Here is a 17,900-nt window from a genome sequence, read left to right on the forward strand (position 1 = left end):
CAATTGATTGATTTAGAAACGGAACGTTACCTACTTCCCGTTTGCTATCTGCATTGTAACATTTGCAACACACAGTGCAATAATTACGAGTATAGCACGAATAGGAATATTAATATTATTATTGGATAAAATGGTAAAGTTTACGATATTATTACTACCTTCTTACCTTATCTCAGCAAAGCGCAAAGGGACTGGGAAATTGTCTGTGCTAAGCTAAGCCCAAAAACTGTCAGTTGTCAACTTCAGCCGGATTTTGACAGTTCGTTTGTCACCTTTGTCAGTTTGACGTGTTGACATTTCATATTTGTTGGTTTGGTTGGTGGTTGCTGCCTACGCCAATCAATCATTAAATCTCTGTTTTTCCCCTTTTTACGTGTATCTTTATCAATAGAATTTAAATTTAGATTAGAACATATATAAAAATAAGTGATTTTTATATCTGAACTGCTGTAACTCCAGGAGTGCGAGGGGCGACGTTATTAACTCCGAATAACGTAAGTTTGTCAAAAGTTACTTTCGCTATTTACAAATTAGCTCATAACGCCGGCTGTCATTTAATTAGTTAAAACGTTTTGGGCGTGACCAACGCGAGTTTATTGTGTACGTTAGTATCAATAAAATAGTTTTACTAGTAACAATTTACGCATGCCCAACCCAATATCCCTTCCACAGTCATTTGTATCAAGCTGTTTGTTTGTGAAAATTTTACTTTTAGAAGAATAGTTTTGTATTAAAATGGATAACGTTTTTATATTAATATTGTATCATACCTAACTAAATACTTGGTTAAAATTTTATTATAATATATGGTTACTGATTGAGGTGGCTACATCAAATTATAGATTATATCCTTATTTGCATATTCTTGCATATGGTTGTGAATGGTAGAAGTAAATTGGTAAACTTTAACAGTTGATAAGGTTTACTATTGTTTTATTGTAAAAACCAATGGAAATACCTAATAGCTACCTCCATGGTACCAAACTAGTTATAGGATAACCCACTTAGTTATATTTTTTTTCTATTAACACTTAGTTTTTGTACATTAACTAGACTAATGTTCAGTACTGATAATAAATAATATAATCCTACTAGTATTATAACTGCGAAAGTTTGTGAAGATCTACCAATTTCACAAATAAAGTTTGAACAAGATAAACAAAAAGAAGAAAGCACTGGCATACACTAGTGATTTATGAATCTTAATTTGGTTTTTTTTGTTTTCAGCCAGCAACAATGTCGAATTTCAATAGCAATCAAGCATCTCCCACAGAAAGAGTTCGACCAGAGAAAATAGTCAGATTTGACAAAAGCTATATACAGTCCACTCCTGGTTATTTAAAATTAGCTCAAATTGTAAGTACTACTTATCTATATTCTCCTAATATGTTCTTGCTACACAAATATTCATTTCAGCATATGAACAACAAAACCAAGTTGACTCACTTGTTCAGCTTGTGCTGATTGGGTACATCTACACATGCCAAACCAAATATCTGTGTGTTAAACCTTTAATTTGAGTGTGTTTACAAATTACAGTAAGCCCTGAAATTCTATAATGATAACATAAAGTAGTGAGTAACTGAGTCTAACATAATGTTCAGCCATTGTATTTGTGATCCTGTTACTATAGATTAGAATTACCAATTTACTATGAGCATAATAGAGAAGATAACAAAATAGTATATTAAGTACATTTCTTTAGTTTCTTTAAGACTATATAAAAACATTCAATTCATTTAACCCTTTCACTGCCACTGTCTGATTTGTCGAGTAAAGCCAACTGTGGTGGCCAAAGTGTTAAATTTTAGTCTGGCTGCAAGCTATCAATACATTCATGTTTTCATTCATAACCTGCAATGCACTACTTACTAAGGAATTGGTGTTAATCTAATGCAAATAACACATTTCTTTCAGGCATTCAACATAATAGGATTTATCTGCATCAAGATATCATGGACCTGGGTATCAGCTATCTTCTACAACATCCTATACTGGGCAGCGATCATCATCACCGGTCTGCTACTCCTCATGTATACCTTCCACATAGTAGAGAAGTATGACAAGTGGCCGTGGCATAAGTTTGAGTGTTTGTACTGTGGGATAGTTGCTCTCACTTACTTTGGACTTTCTATATTTGCTACTACGATTGGTGAAAACGTTGGATATGCTGTTGGGGTAAGTTTAATAATATTTTGTATGCTGTTTGGAAGGCTCTATTCAAGCCCTGTTTAGAAAATCATTCAGATGCTAAGAAAGAGAGTAAATTAAAGACCATCCTTTTATGAATCCATCACTAATGCCTTATGATCAGTTTTTGATATGTTAGAGATGGCTAAATGTAAAGTGGTTTAATACCCATAATTTTGTCATGGTTAGTTATGTATTGAGTCTCTTAAGGAAGGCACATTCAGAGACAATCAGATGATAGACAAATGACAACTGTTTTTAAAACCTAGCTATTAGATTAAAATAATAACCTGAATTTATATATTTTTGCTCTAATAATAATACTTTTAATTCCAGTTCTTCGGTCTATGCGCGATCCTGGCGTACTCGTTCGACGCGTACCTCAAATTCAAGGGCTGGCAGCGAGGCCTACCACCACAGTAACATATTTAAGATTACGACCAGTACTATAAGACTAACTTAATTAAATAAGTTAATTATTATGTCAGAGTGCGAGATTCACAGTGTGAAACCTGCTTGATCAGCTACTGATAAGTTAAGTGAAAAAGATATACTGGTATAGATTATGGGCCAGTCCCTATATCTTAAGATAGATAGGGATATGATTATCAAAGTAACCGGTTGTTACGATTTTAATAGGGTTCAGTCATACCAAGTGACATCTATGGTCTCTACCTACCCCTATGCGAAACATTTGCGATGTTATGTATGTATGTATGTATGTACATCAATTTATGATCAATCTACATATAATTGAGTAGAGATCGGCCATTCGTTTTATCCTAACGATTCAACTTGTCGATCTAAAAGTAACTATTTAGATCAATACTGTAACAGGAAAATAATACATAAGTGCCTTTTTAAAATATTATATAAAATTATCTTTATACAATATGTAACAGGAAAGACACACATCCTCAGATACAGTATTTATATTTTGGGCTAAATTATTATTTGAATTGTAGTTTAAAATTTAGATAAAAGTATGAATAATACAAATATATGCAAATTGATTTTTGTATGAGTGAGGATACTCAACAGTCAGCTGTTTTTATCTGTTTAATTAAGCTGGATACATTAAAATGTGTAGTTTTTTAACATTTTAATTCGTACGGCGTAGGACTAAAATTTGAAAATAGTGAAATGTGGGTGTATTTCCTACGCGTACTGGTATAAAAGGCGTAATGTTACATATGTCCTTTTAAAATGTCCTAAATAAAAAACTATTTTTTAAGGATGTGTGTATATTTTGTTGCACATAAGTATTTTAAAATAACATTTAAAAAATATTTTTATATCGACTCACGACTTTATCACGTTATTTATGACTACATAAAATCTACACTATTGTTATACATTATGATAAAAGTCTATTTTGAATTCTAAATGTTTGTAAGTGTATATTTTTTATACATAAGTAGATAGGTGCTTACGAAAATTGATAAAATATCTGTCTTTTGTACTGATAGTAAAAAATTGCCCCACCCAGTTGAAAAAAAATACAATTTATAGATAAAAGTGTTATCTTCTAATCAATCTTTGTATTAACTTTCTTTTCATACATGTTTTTATATTGTACTTTATATGTCTGACTAATTAACGCTGTGTACAGTGTTTTGTCACTTTCAATCAAATTTGAAACTGTATATGAATAAAAAAGACAATACACTGCAAAACTAATCACAGCTTACATTACGTTTAATTAGTAACCCTCTAATTCATAAACACACTATAAACCTATTTTAGTTAAAAAACTACTACAATATGTTTTCCTTTTTCATTTCACTAAGAAGTGAAAGAATCAAAACTCTTTATAAGCCTTTCATAGCTTCAGATATTTTTGTGAATAAGACGGTAAGAATGCAAATATGTATAAATGTGAAATTCTAACACTTTTGTAATACGAAGACCAGGTTTCACCATTTCTGAATAAGTATTGGTTATCTTTTTCGTTGGAATTAGGACACTTTTTTCACACTCTGTCACTTAATATATTAGATAGATCATCTAATGACTTATCCATAAACAGTAAGACGCCTAACATAATTTTTAACAAGTTTATAAAACCATCTTAAAAACATAGATGAGATGTTCTAAATCACAATATTGAATAAGCTTAATATTAAGAGTAATATTTTACTATTATGTAACGTTTATATAAGCGATCTATGTGCCTTTATATTGCATTTAATGTACTGGTATAACCAACTGTAATACGCACAAATAATATATTTTGTGCTTACGCTACTATAGTCCGGCAACTTAGTAGAGAGCAACGTGCACGATTTATCTTAATAATGACTATTGATTCTGAGTATTTCCAAAAAAGAGTACAGTCAGCTGCATAAACCTGAAAAAAGGTCAGATATGTTGTGAATTCTGTATTTAATATACCTACGCCAGCCGCGAACCTTGCGTACAAAGCTCTTTACTAAGTTGTTGTATGGCAACACTAATATTATTTCATTTGATAACTTATAAAACTCACTATAAGACTAACATTTTTTATTGCTTCTATATGATTAGCGCGGTTGTGTACGACTGCAGGTTACAAAGTCTCGAGTTTATTTCCCGAATCGGACAATGTATGTATTATTTCTGATTTCTAGGCTTAAATATTTATTTACTTTGATGTCCTGTATTTTTTATTTAACGTTTCTATGACAGTGTAACATAAAATGTAATTAAGTATTCATGGTGGTAGTATTATTTCTCAATATACAAGTATTATAATCGCTTTTAATGTATTTTCTATCGATGATATTACGAAGGTATGATTCTTAAATCTTTTTGTCAAAAATGCCCACCATTTTGGTAAAAGGGTCCAATATAGTTGGTGCCCATTTAATTGTTATTAACTATACTATTTGTTTATGCAAAATGTTTGAACAGAATTTTCTAACTTTGATTGTATGATGTTGGAAAATTGACTTTATTTGTAAGAAGTTAAGGTTCTATTTTGATCTTAAGATACCGATTGACTTAATTAAATTAGTTTTAGTACACATCATTTGACTTTCTGTGTCTTACCCCCGGTTTCTGAGTACATTTAACGGTAGTTTATCTATTCAATAGCGTTTTTTTCACATTAGTTTTAACGCTATCGAATAGATCAACTGCCGCTAAATGTACCTCAGAAACCGGGGGTTAATAAATTTGTAGTTAATAACCGTAGCTACTGGCAATGGTAGTGGTAGTTAATCAAAAATAAATACAAGAGACTGTGGCAGACTCAATTGACGCACATATTTTGTTTTGTTACTTTTAATACTATTTTTAAGTATATTTTAAATTCAATCAAGTCATATATTAGTATTGTTTATTATTACAAGTATTTTGTAATATTAGATTAGTCATGTCACGCAAAAGTTTTGATAATTTTAGTTGTTTTTTTATTATTAAATAACCAAAGGACACTGCTCCGTACCTGTTTAACAGTAGTAATAAGGATATTAACACTTACAACACATATTAAAAATGGCGACACGTTTAGTGTTGCCATAAAATTATGTAATATATTTCATATATTGTAATAATTTCCAAAAATAAGAAATATTGCTATTTTTATTTATGTCTTGGTCTTTAGTTCAAAAAGTCAAGTCAGTAAATAATGTCAATACGCACTTTCAACAGCTCTTTGATAACTAAGGAATTCAAGACCAATTCAGACATAATCCGGCGTCATCTTACTTTTAAACTTGTCGATGATGCGTTGTATTTCTTATATGTTTTTGATCCTTGATTTTTGTATTTGAAAGCGTTTGATGTATATATTTTCATGTTTGATGTATGAATAATTAATTTTTTAACTAGTTTACTAAAAACACATTTTTCTACTGTCCTTACCTTGTTATAAATCTATTGTTACCTTCTTGTTAAAAGGGATTGGTTATTTAGAGTTTAATAGTAAATCTATGTAAACAACTTCACAGATATTACAATTTATACACAACAAAACTATAAGTCCCCAACCCGCAATTTGCCAGCGCGGTGGACTCATGGCCTAATCCCTCCTCTCTCCTCATTACGGGAGGAGACCCTTGCCCAGCAGTGGGATGCCCCAGTAATGGGTTAAATTCATTACGTATTTATAAAATCATAGAATATACATCACCATATAATTCTGGCATCAATTCGGTATATTCATTTAGCTGAAAGTTAGTTGAATTACGAAAAAAGTCGAAAGATTTTTTACTATAAAACTTCAAATAATCATGTTTTTCACGTTAATTCTGTACCACAATAAAACGACTATTACATTTCATATTGTTTTATTTATTACAACAGTGACGTAAATATCAACAAAAAGCCGGTCACACCGGATTACATACAAATACAGATAAATATAATAATAAGAATTTTTAATAGTTTTAAGGTAAAATTCGTGTTCGCGTTAATTCCGGCATTCTATTATACATTAAACATGCAACGCGGGAGTTTTAAAGTTAGAATAAGCAAGTTTTTTGATACTGTGTATATTTCCATCAAGAATTTTGCACTGTACAAGGTAAGATATCTGGATTTTTTTATATAATCAATACCTATATCAATGATAAGATTGATACATACGCATATTCGCCAGTAATTATAAAGTAAGTACTCTGTAGCGTGCACGGATTAAAACATGAACATAATATATATGGTGTTAAACACGTTTAATGCTACAGAAAATGTGTTTTTAAATACATTATATGAACAAATATCAATTGTAATTAATATAAAATGAGCTGTAGCAATAACGCTGGAATTATTTATATTTAATATTGCAAGGTAAATGACCACAATAAATAAATATTTACTTACAAAAGGAAAACGTTTATTTTTCATAGAATTCCGACCACAGACTATTTTCCTCGTGTTACACACAATAAAGGTATAAAAATGTATAGTATAGTTCTGTCTCTATCATTCGTTATGTGAGGAAACGAGACAGCATAACGTATAAGCAAATACATACAACATAGTGACCAAAATTAACATTTTTATTTTTAGGTTTTACATACATTTAACAGCAAAAATTGATAGCCAAAACATTTTCTACGAAAAATTGCTTTTAGTATTTAAGCTTGATCTTGAAGCAACAGTTACAGTGAGCATATTATTATATATTTGACACAATATGAGCAAATATAGGGGGTAATAGCTTGGACGGATAGATTATAGACATTAAGCACTTATTAACAAACTATTTACATTATAAATAAGATATACAAAGTTCGTTATTTACAATAAAATTGATTAAATAAGTTACTACTTAGTAATATATCACAATTTCTAACATTACATTAGTTTCTTAAAAAAAATATTGATGTACATAATCCATACTAATATTATAAATGCGAAAGTAACTCTGTCTGTCTGTCTGTCTGTCTGTCTGTCTGTCTGCTACTCTTTCACGCCTAAACTACTGAACCAATTTGCATGAAATTTGGTATGGAGATATTTTGATACCCGAGAAAGGACATAGGCTATATATCATCACGCTACGAGCAAAAGGAGCAGAGTAACAGTAATTAATGTTACAAAAACGGGGAAAAATTTCACCCATACTCTCTTATTGGACGCAAGCGAAGTTGCGCGGGTCAGCTAGTAAGTATATAAAATAATACAATTTATATCAATAAGTAAGTACGCAAAGAGGTATTTGGAACCCTAGTGCAATATTAATACATATTTAAACTAAATACTTAGTTTCTGACAACAAAACAATTTTTTACTTTTACTCTGCTCCTTTTGGTGGTAGCGTGATGATATATAGCTTATAGCCTTTCTCGATAAATGGACTATCTATATCTAACTGAAAGAATTTTTCAAATCGGCCCAGTAGTTCCTAAGATTAGCTCGTTCAAACAAACAAACAAACTCTTCAGCTTTATAATATTAGTATAGATTATTTCATTACAAAGAATTGCTACAAAAATAAATATGACATAGTGAACACTGCACAGTTACTTTGGTACAGTCAGTTCCACAAGTCACTAAATATATTCAAAACCGTTAATTTTGAAGCATGCATAGTATTTAGTAAAAAATGATATTGATTGTTGGGTTTATAACCAACTACTTCTATTGTACTTGATTTTGTTCAGGTACGTTTTCGCGTCAAAATTTCGTGATAAAGGGATTTTGATAAAATTAATTTGCTAAACGACTTTTGTAGCGGACTGTACAGTGTCCTACATCATTTACAAATTGCCAAATGTGCATGCCAAATGTTTGAGCACTAACACACATTTTTAGATATAAGATAAACCTAATTCAGAGATTTTTGCGATAACAACTGAAGGACAAAGAGATTTTTATTGGATACATTCAATATATAGTTTTAATAAATTATTAATTATAGGTTAAATCCTATAATTAATAATTTATTAAAACTATTACTATAACTATTTGTCTCCCATGCTGATGGTAAGTGACCATAAAACAAGGATGATGCATGCCTATCTATGACATACCTCCTAATTCTGCTTTTGTAAGCTTCGGGATTACGTTCGTCAAAACGGCTGTACTGATATGGATAAAGTTTGACGAGCGATCAATCTTACCCTGGGGTAGAGACAAAAGCGACTCCTAGTACTTCTTTTGGGCATATAATGTAGTTAATTTCATGCTTATTAGGGTAAATCAGATAAGTACAATATAATATAACAATGATTGTGCTATATCCACTGTTATGATGACATCATGGTCCTGTTTTCCTGCAAACATTGCAATCTGCAACAATGTGGGTCAATAACGTATATTTTATCTCTATATAAAGGACACTTTGCTACATGATTTCAGATTTATCTTGTGTCAGAAACTGAGCGAAACGTAGCCGAAATATAGGTTTACAAATTGTCATTTTCAATAACCTATCTGCGGTTAAGAAAAGGTTTCGATATTACTGTTCTCTTATTATCTGTTTAAGTGACAGTTGTTGAGATAGTTCTAGGATGATGAAGAAATAAGGAATAAAACTTTTTAATAGAATGAAAAGTTGGTGAGAAGAATAAATGTAGAACATTATTGTACATTGACGTAATTAAAGATTTAGAAAAAACAACATGCTGGTTACCAAGTCAAGTAGACTTACAAAGGAGTTACTAAATATAGATTTTATTGGAATGGAAAGACAGACAATGGTATTTATTTAAAATTGTAAACATGAATTTTACAGTTCTGATTTATTCTGTCTTTACTATATTCCAGCTACATTTACAACTAAAATAAATAGGTGGGAATTAAATACACTTACAAACTAAATATAAATACAATAATTTGTGATGTGACTTACGTACTACCTCTGCGACAAACGTTTCAAACAAAACATCAACATTATACCTTAACACTTCATAATAAGGTTGATTTTTCTATACATTCTCTTCGAGTCATTATAATCTCATTATTTTCTTATTTCCGATAATAACAAAACAGTTTAGTTATAATTTGACACCAATTTTCTTTTTTTTATGAAGACACTTATTTTTCGCGCGGAAAAGACAATTTTTTTAGGCACAAGCATCAAATATACAGCCCATGAAACGCTGGTAACTCACAAAACGGTCGTTATTTTCAATCATCCATTTTAAAAAGGTGTACCTTTTAAATGATTACAACAAAAGTCTTCACAAAGGGCTTCGATGTTACTCCTCCTTCACTACGAAGAAACTTATCTCGCAAAGAGAGTAGCCTAGCCCTCTTAAACTGAGATATAAAGCCCATACTCGTAGAAGCACAGTTAAACAGTCTAACTACTAATATTCCACAGTTCACTTTTTCTTACCACCTGCCTGGTTGCTATGGCAACGCGGGCGGCGTCACCACATGCGTCTGCTTGGCCACGACTTTATGACCTTGCGCCGGTTCTCCAGCCTTCAGTTGTTTGTACTTGAGGAACGCGTCTATGCCGTACAGCACCATCGCTAGGTAGCCGAAGAACTGAAAAGAGAGGTTTCGTTTAGTTGAAGACAGATGTCGCTAAATAGGCGTAGGGCAAGCTTGTAATTTTTAAACTCATAAAAATACAAAAGTTAACAATAATAGGCTGGATGCCGCTGGTGGCAGATTGGACACCATAAGATGGACATCGTTGTCGAGGGCGACCACGTCGTAGGTGTCATGACGATTTAATGGCATTTGCGGGTCCATCGTGGCGAAATATGGCACAGGACAGACAGGTTTGGAAAGGATGGGCTGATAAAAAAATCAGTAACACTCATACTTCGATACGATTTTGGTTCCAACAAATGTTGCAACAAGCATAGATACGCGAGACCACATCTTTGCTGTAAAACACACAGAAACGCAGTCATGGGTCAGAGAATCTGACATTAAACATTTTACTCATAATATTTCTATTTATAGGTGTCCTGTAAGTTCAATAACGTTCAGTTTATAGCTGAGTTTTATAGCATAATTCCACGTAAACGACAAACTGACATAAGGCACTATTTATAGATTTACCACGCTTCGTTAACAACAACGTACAACGATGAGTCTCAGTTGACATAACCAACTGTAAATTTCTAGGGAATATTACGGAGCTAGGAAACAGCAAACTACCGTTTTAGATCATCGGGACAATAAGATACACCGGTAGGTCGTATACGATAAAAGCTCCCTCTTTTGGAGAGCGCATCTTAAAATAAATAAAAAAATATCATTGGACAACTCACACACGGTCATTTGATTCCGAACTAAGCAGAGCTTGTACTATGGTAACTAAATAACAATTAAAATTACTTATATATCTCTAAATACATACTTATATAGATAAATTGACAACCAGGCTCAGAACAAATACTCGTGCTTATCACATATGCCCCGAGTGGGATTCGAACCCATCACACGCGGCGCTGCGGTTATTGCGACGAGAGGTGACCGCTTTAGCCACTGCGCCTAACGTGCAGTTATCTTAATTTTACGTTCCTTATTATTTATCTACCCAAGCCCTATAGTTATGTTACCTATTCACAGTCCTTTACTACCTAAAACAGTCCCTATTTTTTTTTTTTTTTTTTTAAAGACAACTCCCGCACTAAGAATTGCTCTTGTGTCGCGGGGACTTTTACAAACATAGAAACAACGGACACAAAGCACAACCAGACCCGAAGCAATTATTTGTGGATCGCACAAATAATTGCTCCGTGTGGGAATCGAACCCACGACCTCCCGTTGCAGTGGTATCGGCGTGGCGACCTAAACCACTGCGCCACGGAGGCAGTCAAGATATTTATTTGATATTCTCTTTGAAGAACTGACTTGTTCTGTACTCTTGCTATGTGACCGAAATTAGAACCTACTCAGTATTCTAGAAAAGAGTAAAATTATGAGTCCTCAGCCCTAACATAGCATGTTAGTCATAAACCCATTTACTCCGTTCTAATAGCCCTTGAACATTACACACAGGTATTATTCTAACTCATAAACTTGTAGTAGTCACGAACGTGCATAAAATTAAATGTACGGTCTATTGTATTCTCAAAGGGACAGTCCCCGTGAAAACCTAATTAGCCAAAATGACGTAGTATTTTAATACAACTCTTAGTTTATTTAGAGATGAAATGATTCAAAACCAATAAACCGATTTTTTGGGAAAATGTCGCATTTAACCCACGTCAGTCTCACGCTTCGGCTATACCGCTAAACCAATTTTAATAAAATTTTGCATTAAAATAGTTGTTTAAACATAGGCTACTCTTTTTCTTAAGCCCCTAAGAAGCTGTGAGTTAGTATAGCGAGTTAGCTAGAGGCTATAATCAACTACATATAGGCTCCAAGGCTTCCATGTTGCCAAGCTTCCAGGATCTTCCACTAACCCAGCCGTATTCCAGGTCACTAACTGCCCCAGAATTTGTCACTACACCATACAAATGGTAATTTACCCTCTCATTAGAGGCCGTAAACCCAGAAACATGCAATATGTAGTCACGTGCGTATATAAATAGTTGTTTGATAGCTCGCTCACGTATCGCCGGTATTTTATTAAGGTAAAGTGTGTCGGTGTGATTGTTGGACAAATATGAGACACAGGTGTGCTTGGTTTGTTTTGAGAGTCCTTTATTGTATGCAGAAGGGAAAGTTTATAGTATAACAATAATATTATGGTGATTGAGAGAAGAAAATGTATAGAGTGAAGGACGTGTGTGTAGTTTTAAAAACGAAAAGAAATACGAAACTTAACTTCTTTTTTCCGCAGTGTCTTCAATAGATACTTTTCTACTATTAGTTATATTTCGATGGAAATAATCATATAACATGGTATCGTATACACGGTTGTGGTCAAGCGTGAGCTGCCTGAGTTATTAAGTAATCACGACGGACTCCTAAAAATAAATCTGAAATGGGGACACCGATCAAAATTAAGGAAAGTATTTTTAGTATATTGCAGGGAAACTGAATCGGTAAGAGTGGCATTAAATTAAATGTTTGCGGGAGTCCCTACGAACGAAAAATAGTACAGTAATTGAATTAATATCTTTTGTGTAGTACTATAACTCAATGGCAATAGGTACCCTGCTGCTATCAATAGGTTACGCAAATATTGTATGCGGGCATCCAAGCTAGGGGTCACGCACGGCTCATGAGTAGTGTCGAAATTGTTGATAATAATACTGTTTGAGCAATATCCCTGATACAGGACCATGCTGCTGGTTTATATAAGTCAAGGTCTATGTGTAAAAAATACAGTCATTTAGAACTTAAATATACGGAGAATAGAAAAAAAGAAAAAAAAACAAAATTCTGCGATCATTTTGACTGAGACCACACTATTATTTCAACCTGAAATGATAATTTGGTGTCGTAAAGACCTTTATGATTCGCATGAAATTTTATTTAGCATGACATCGATTCCTAGGCAATCTACAACTGTAGAAGATGCCCTAAAATATGCAAAATAGGCAAATACAGCTTGTTGCTGCTGTCTGAAGCTACTGTTGGCGGTCTATAGTGGACCCCTACCTTTACTATTAACACTATACACACATACTTAAAAATCAATTACTTCAAAAATCCAAAAGTTTACTTACCCCAGCAGCGGAATACGCAGCAGCACCAAACGCGACCACAATAGTAGAGGCGATTAGATACAGGAAGACCAGCACGATGTACCCTATCATCTCGATCTTCAGCCACTTGATGTTATGATACCTCTCCACCACGTGGAACAGGTAGCAGGCTAGCAGGATGGCTGAGAACCAGAGCCCAAGGTGAGCCACGATGTTGAAGTAGACCCCTCGGCCGTTTGACCAGAACGCTGAGGATTGTATGCAGATGAAGCCAATTAGGTTGAAGACCTGTTGGGAAAGTATAGTAGTTCAGAGTTTTGACTTTAAAATGGTTAAAGGTAGTCTGGATGGAGTTGTTTTAGGATAATTGTTGGGTTACGTAATTTATCCTTCTAATATTATAAATGCGAAAGTATGGATGTTTGTTACTCTTTCACGCAAATACTACTGAAACAATTACGTTGAAATTTGGTATAGGGGTAGCTGTAGACCCACACTAACACATAGACTTTTATCCTGGAGTTACACGGGAAGGGTTTCCACACGGACAAAGTCGCGGGCGGCCTCTAGTGTTTATATAAAACCTACCTTACTTCGTAAAACGCTACGTTAGATAATGCTTTACAATTATGCTAATCAGTGTGATTCGGTATTTTGCATTACATTGCTATTTAGCTTAGTAGATGTGGTAATTCAGTAATAAGTGTCAAGAATTAATCTATACTAATATTATAAAGCTGAAGAGTTTGTTTGTTTGATTGTTTGTTTGTTTGAACGCGCTAATCTCGGGAACTACTGTTCCGATTTGAAAAATTCTTTCGATGTTAGATAGCCCATTTATCGAAGAAGGCTATAGGCTACATATCATCACGCTACGACCAATAGGAGCAGAGTACCAGTGAAAAATGTTACAAAAACGGGGAAAATTATGATTCTCTTATGTGACGCAAACGAAGTTGCGCGGGTCAGCTATTAATTATATAAGGTATTTTCCATAACAATATTTTATTCTTTTTACTTTTAAACAAATAAAGTAATGTATTTAATACAATAACTTTAAAATAGGTATTTATGGAACATTTTCCTGGGTTTTCTTTCAAGCGGAAAACGAAACTGTTGTAATTCTTTTACCGGATTGCACCTTATATAAGGCCTACAATCGAAACAACATAGTTTAAGCGATATTCACCGAGTGATAATGAGAAACTAATGAGTAATTAGCTTAACGAGTAAACTCATACAAGTGAATAACTAAACAAACAGGTAACCAACACCATACGTAGGAAATAATGACGAGCAATGAAATTCTATATGTGTAATACTAAACATAGGAACAAGTAGATTGATAACTAAGTTCCTGTTGCAATAAATATCATAACTTGCAATTATAAAGTCATATAAAACTTCCGTCCGCGAATTACACCACGAATGCTTAGCCCATTTTTTTGTGGTAGGTATTCTAAATTGATTAAAGAACTTAATATTATAATGCAACGGGACTTAAATGCTGCTACCTACTTCTCAAATAGACCTCGGGGGTGTACCTTATAGCCGGGATCACATGTCATATCAACTAAGAGTAGAGTAAGTTTATCGTACATTACAACTACAAGGCAATTATCTAGCTCTGAACAAAGTAATTAAAATTGTACGTGTATCCAGAGGGAGTTAAGTAATTAAGTAAAACGAGCAGGTGTGGCGCGCAGTTATTTATAAAATTGTCCTCATGGAAAGTACGGTGTAATTATAAGCACTTATTTTAATTGGAATAATGAAGTAACTAGCGATACTAAATACACACTTAGTTCGTCGACTTTTCGTAAAGTAACGATCTTTTTAGTCTTATTCTCTTTTTAATAGCACTGAGTTTTGATTAGCCGTTTTGCAAGAATCTTCGATCAAGATAGTCTTTTGTACTGTTAATTTATTTCTTTATATTATAGACCACCAAGAACTTGGCTAGTGACGATTGTTTAGCGTTCGAAGAAAACAGTCATTCTAGGCTAGGAGTAGGAATACAACAAAGATGCTTTACTTCGTCGCGAACCACAGATTAGGTACTTCTGATACATAAGATACTCTGACTATTACCTATTGATCGCTAAACTAAACTAACAATAGATTATGGAATACTAGCAGGTAAATTTCTTCAGTATCAAGAAAGCAACAAAAAGCAATTTAAGTACCGTCTTCAAGTTTATACTTACTATGACGACAATCTTAATGACTCCCGGCGGTGTTTTTATGTAGGAGAGGTCAAAACGGGTTTCCGTGTTGAACACAGTGTTTGAGGAGCCCATAGTCTGGGCGGGAGGGGCGGCCGGCGCGGGCGGCGCCGGTGGCGGGCGGCTGGGGTACGCCATGGTTTCTCATCTGAAACAACAGGTAATGCGTGAATGCTGTATGAATAACTGGTCTTTTTTCCAAAATGTATCGCGAAGGTAGGGCAAAAAGTACACGAACTGCTCCTGTACTACAACGATTTCGACATAATTTGGGCTGAAATTCAATGCTGAATCTTGCTGTCAAGAAAATTTTTCGTGAATAACTCGGAGATATATTATGTAACGGGTTACCATGCCCAAGAGAGCGCTTAACGTCACGCAGTTATTGCTACGCCGATTGTATCGGTCCAATGCCTCTTGTCTTTTCAAGAAGATGGTATAGAGTGTCTCAATAAAATGCGCTCCTTATGTGGCCAGGTGATTACTATAAGACTTTGTCATATAATTAAGTAGTTCCAACAAAACTGGCTGAGAACCATCAAACAGGATTCTAAAGCAAAATTTGCCCTTCATTACTTAGAACTAAGAATAAATATAGATGACAAGGGATCCAGAGGAATTCAAGATTTTATTTTCTTGTTGCTAGTACCTTCAAATTCTTTTTACTTCATATAGGTACAAGGAGTACTTCCAAAGCTTTATTGGAGGCCTTAGCAACATCATGTTTCATACTTTAATAGTCATAGATCATAATTAGAATACCATAAGGCTTATGAGTCAATTTATATTCTGAAGATTTTATTATTAACTGTATTAGGTAACAGTGATTCACCAAATTACTCATAACATTGGGAGGTCAATAGCAATTGACTCTATTCATAATATTATCTATGTATATGACTAGCTATTGTCTGTGGTTTCTTCTGCAAAAGCAAATAAAGGATTTTTGTAAGAAATGTCTACAGATGCTTAGCTCTTAGTAGGAGAATCAGTAGGGCAAGAAATAGTCAATAAATACTATTCTCAACAGCTTTACTAGCTAAGATACACAATTCAATGTATATAAACTGGAAACCTCATAAGTAAAGGACAAAATTTTGCTGAAAATAATTGGGAACAGGAACAGAAAAGAAACATATTACTAAAAGGATATTTTACAGAGTGGAAAGTGTTTGTGTTACACCTAGACTTTTAATGAAAGAGCAACTTTTGTACTGATATGTTGAGATGTGATAGTAGATGTTATCGCTCAGATAAAAAAAAAGGTAATATAAAACATGTGAATCCCAGTTTTCAAATTAAAGATATAAGATAAATATTCTGTTGTTTTTATCTCAAGCCTAAGTAATCGGTATTGAGATAAGGAAAAAAGAATGACAATATGAGAGAATCTTGTTTAAAAGAATAATAATACAGACCTTGAATTTATTTATTAATTTATATTTATGACTAAAGTAATAAGTCAAGGACTTTGAAATATACTTAGAACATAAATTATACTAAGACTGCATTTAAATATTTGTGTTACAAGTTGTCAACTTCTAAATTATTTGAATCCAACAAGAAAATATTAATATTCAGAGACACCTGTAACACGTAATTTATTATTTTTATTTATTAACGATAAAATTAATTTAAATTATACTTACACAAACAGCGCGATAATCAGCCTATAACTGCACAACACTAGCACGCAAAGGAATCACGTAAACTGCAACACCCACATCGCGATAAGGAAGGATGCTCTTAACTATTAGCTATTCAGTCACCGTCTCCTTGACACTATATTACTAACCGATATCGAGCCGTGCTAAACATCAATGACTCATATTTTTAAATAACATACGTCTGAAGAATACAGCGGTCGTACATAACTTCGCGGGTGTTATTTGTTTACTCATACGAAACGTACACACGTAATTACTGACTGTAACAACTACAAGTTTTTATGACTTAAGTTAACACTTTGTGCAACGTTTTGAGTAGTTTCGGTAATTAGGGTTTAATTAACTGTAACCGCAATTAAAATGTTTAAATTAAAATAAGAAACACAGGCCGCTATCACGACAATAGAAAAATAACTGCGAAGTAGAGGTAGGTTCGGTAGTGTTTGTCAAACGAATTGATAATAATTTAATCGACTACACCAAACGTCAAATCGGGAAGTCAGTCTTTGATTTTTTGAAGAGCGGGCTGTGAAACGGATACAATTCGATGAAATATTTTTTAGCCTAAGAGATATTGGAATTATTTTAATTTTTACTCATTCTGTTGGTCTAGAAAGCTTCCGATATATCTTAGTCGATACAAAGATGAGGCTTGTGTTACTAAATCAAATGACGTTTCTCAAAAAACTGTCATATCTATTCGAGTTCTAAACATTGTGGAAGTTGAAAACTTTGAATTCTTTATAGGTACAATAAAATATTAAACACAATAGAATCCGCATTGTATTTAATATTTTTTTGTATAAGTTTTTGAACTAATAAAT

General features: G+C 33.3%; 2 protein-coding genes across 3 annotated transcripts; one reads left to right on the forward strand and one right to left on the reverse strand.

The window, feature by feature from the left end:
• Positions 1 to 280: 280 nt before the first annotated feature.
• Positions 281 to 6,301, forward strand: LOC142987139 (CKLF-like MARVEL transmembrane domain-containing protein 4). 2 transcript variants are annotated; one of them, XM_076135697.1, is made up of 4 exons: positions 281 to 494; positions 1,228 to 1,356; positions 1,918 to 2,178; positions 2,527 to 6,301. In XM_076135697.1, the coding sequence occupies exons 2-4, from the start codon at positions 1,237 to 1,239 to the stop codon at positions 2,611 to 2,613; spliced, it is 468 nt and encodes a 155-aa protein (XP_075991812.1). In that variant the 5' UTR covers positions 281 to 494; positions 1,228 to 1,236; the 3' UTR covers positions 2,614 to 6,301. The 2 variants fall into 2 exon arrangements, with proteins under 2 accessions (XP_075991812.1, XP_075991813.1); XM_076135698.1 differs by lacking the exon at positions 281 to 494 and adding an exon at positions 582 to 600.
• A 143-nt stretch (positions 6,302 to 6,444) lies between these two features.
• Positions 6,445 to 17,519, reverse strand: LOC142987137 (CKLF-like MARVEL transmembrane domain-containing protein 7). The gene is made up of 4 exons (XM_076135696.1): positions 17,059 to 17,519; positions 15,392 to 15,557; positions 13,206 to 13,472; positions 6,445 to 10,113 (listed from the first exon to the last, which is right to left on the reverse strand). The coding sequence occupies exons 2-4, from the start codon at positions 15,545 to 15,547 to the stop codon at positions 9,973 to 9,975; spliced, it is 564 nt and encodes a 187-aa protein (XP_075991811.1). The 5' UTR covers positions 15,548 to 15,557; positions 17,059 to 17,519; the 3' UTR covers positions 6,445 to 9,972.
• Positions 17,520 to 17,900: the final 381 nt, after the last annotated feature.

Source organism: Anticarsia gemmatalis, chromosome 3, assembly GCF_050436995.1.
Source record: "Anticarsia gemmatalis isolate Benzon Research Colony breed Stoneville strain chromosome 3, ilAntGemm2 primary, whole genome shotgun sequence".
In the NCBI taxonomy this organism is placed as follows: domain Eukaryota; kingdom Metazoa; phylum Arthropoda; class Insecta; order Lepidoptera; family Erebidae; genus Anticarsia; species Anticarsia gemmatalis.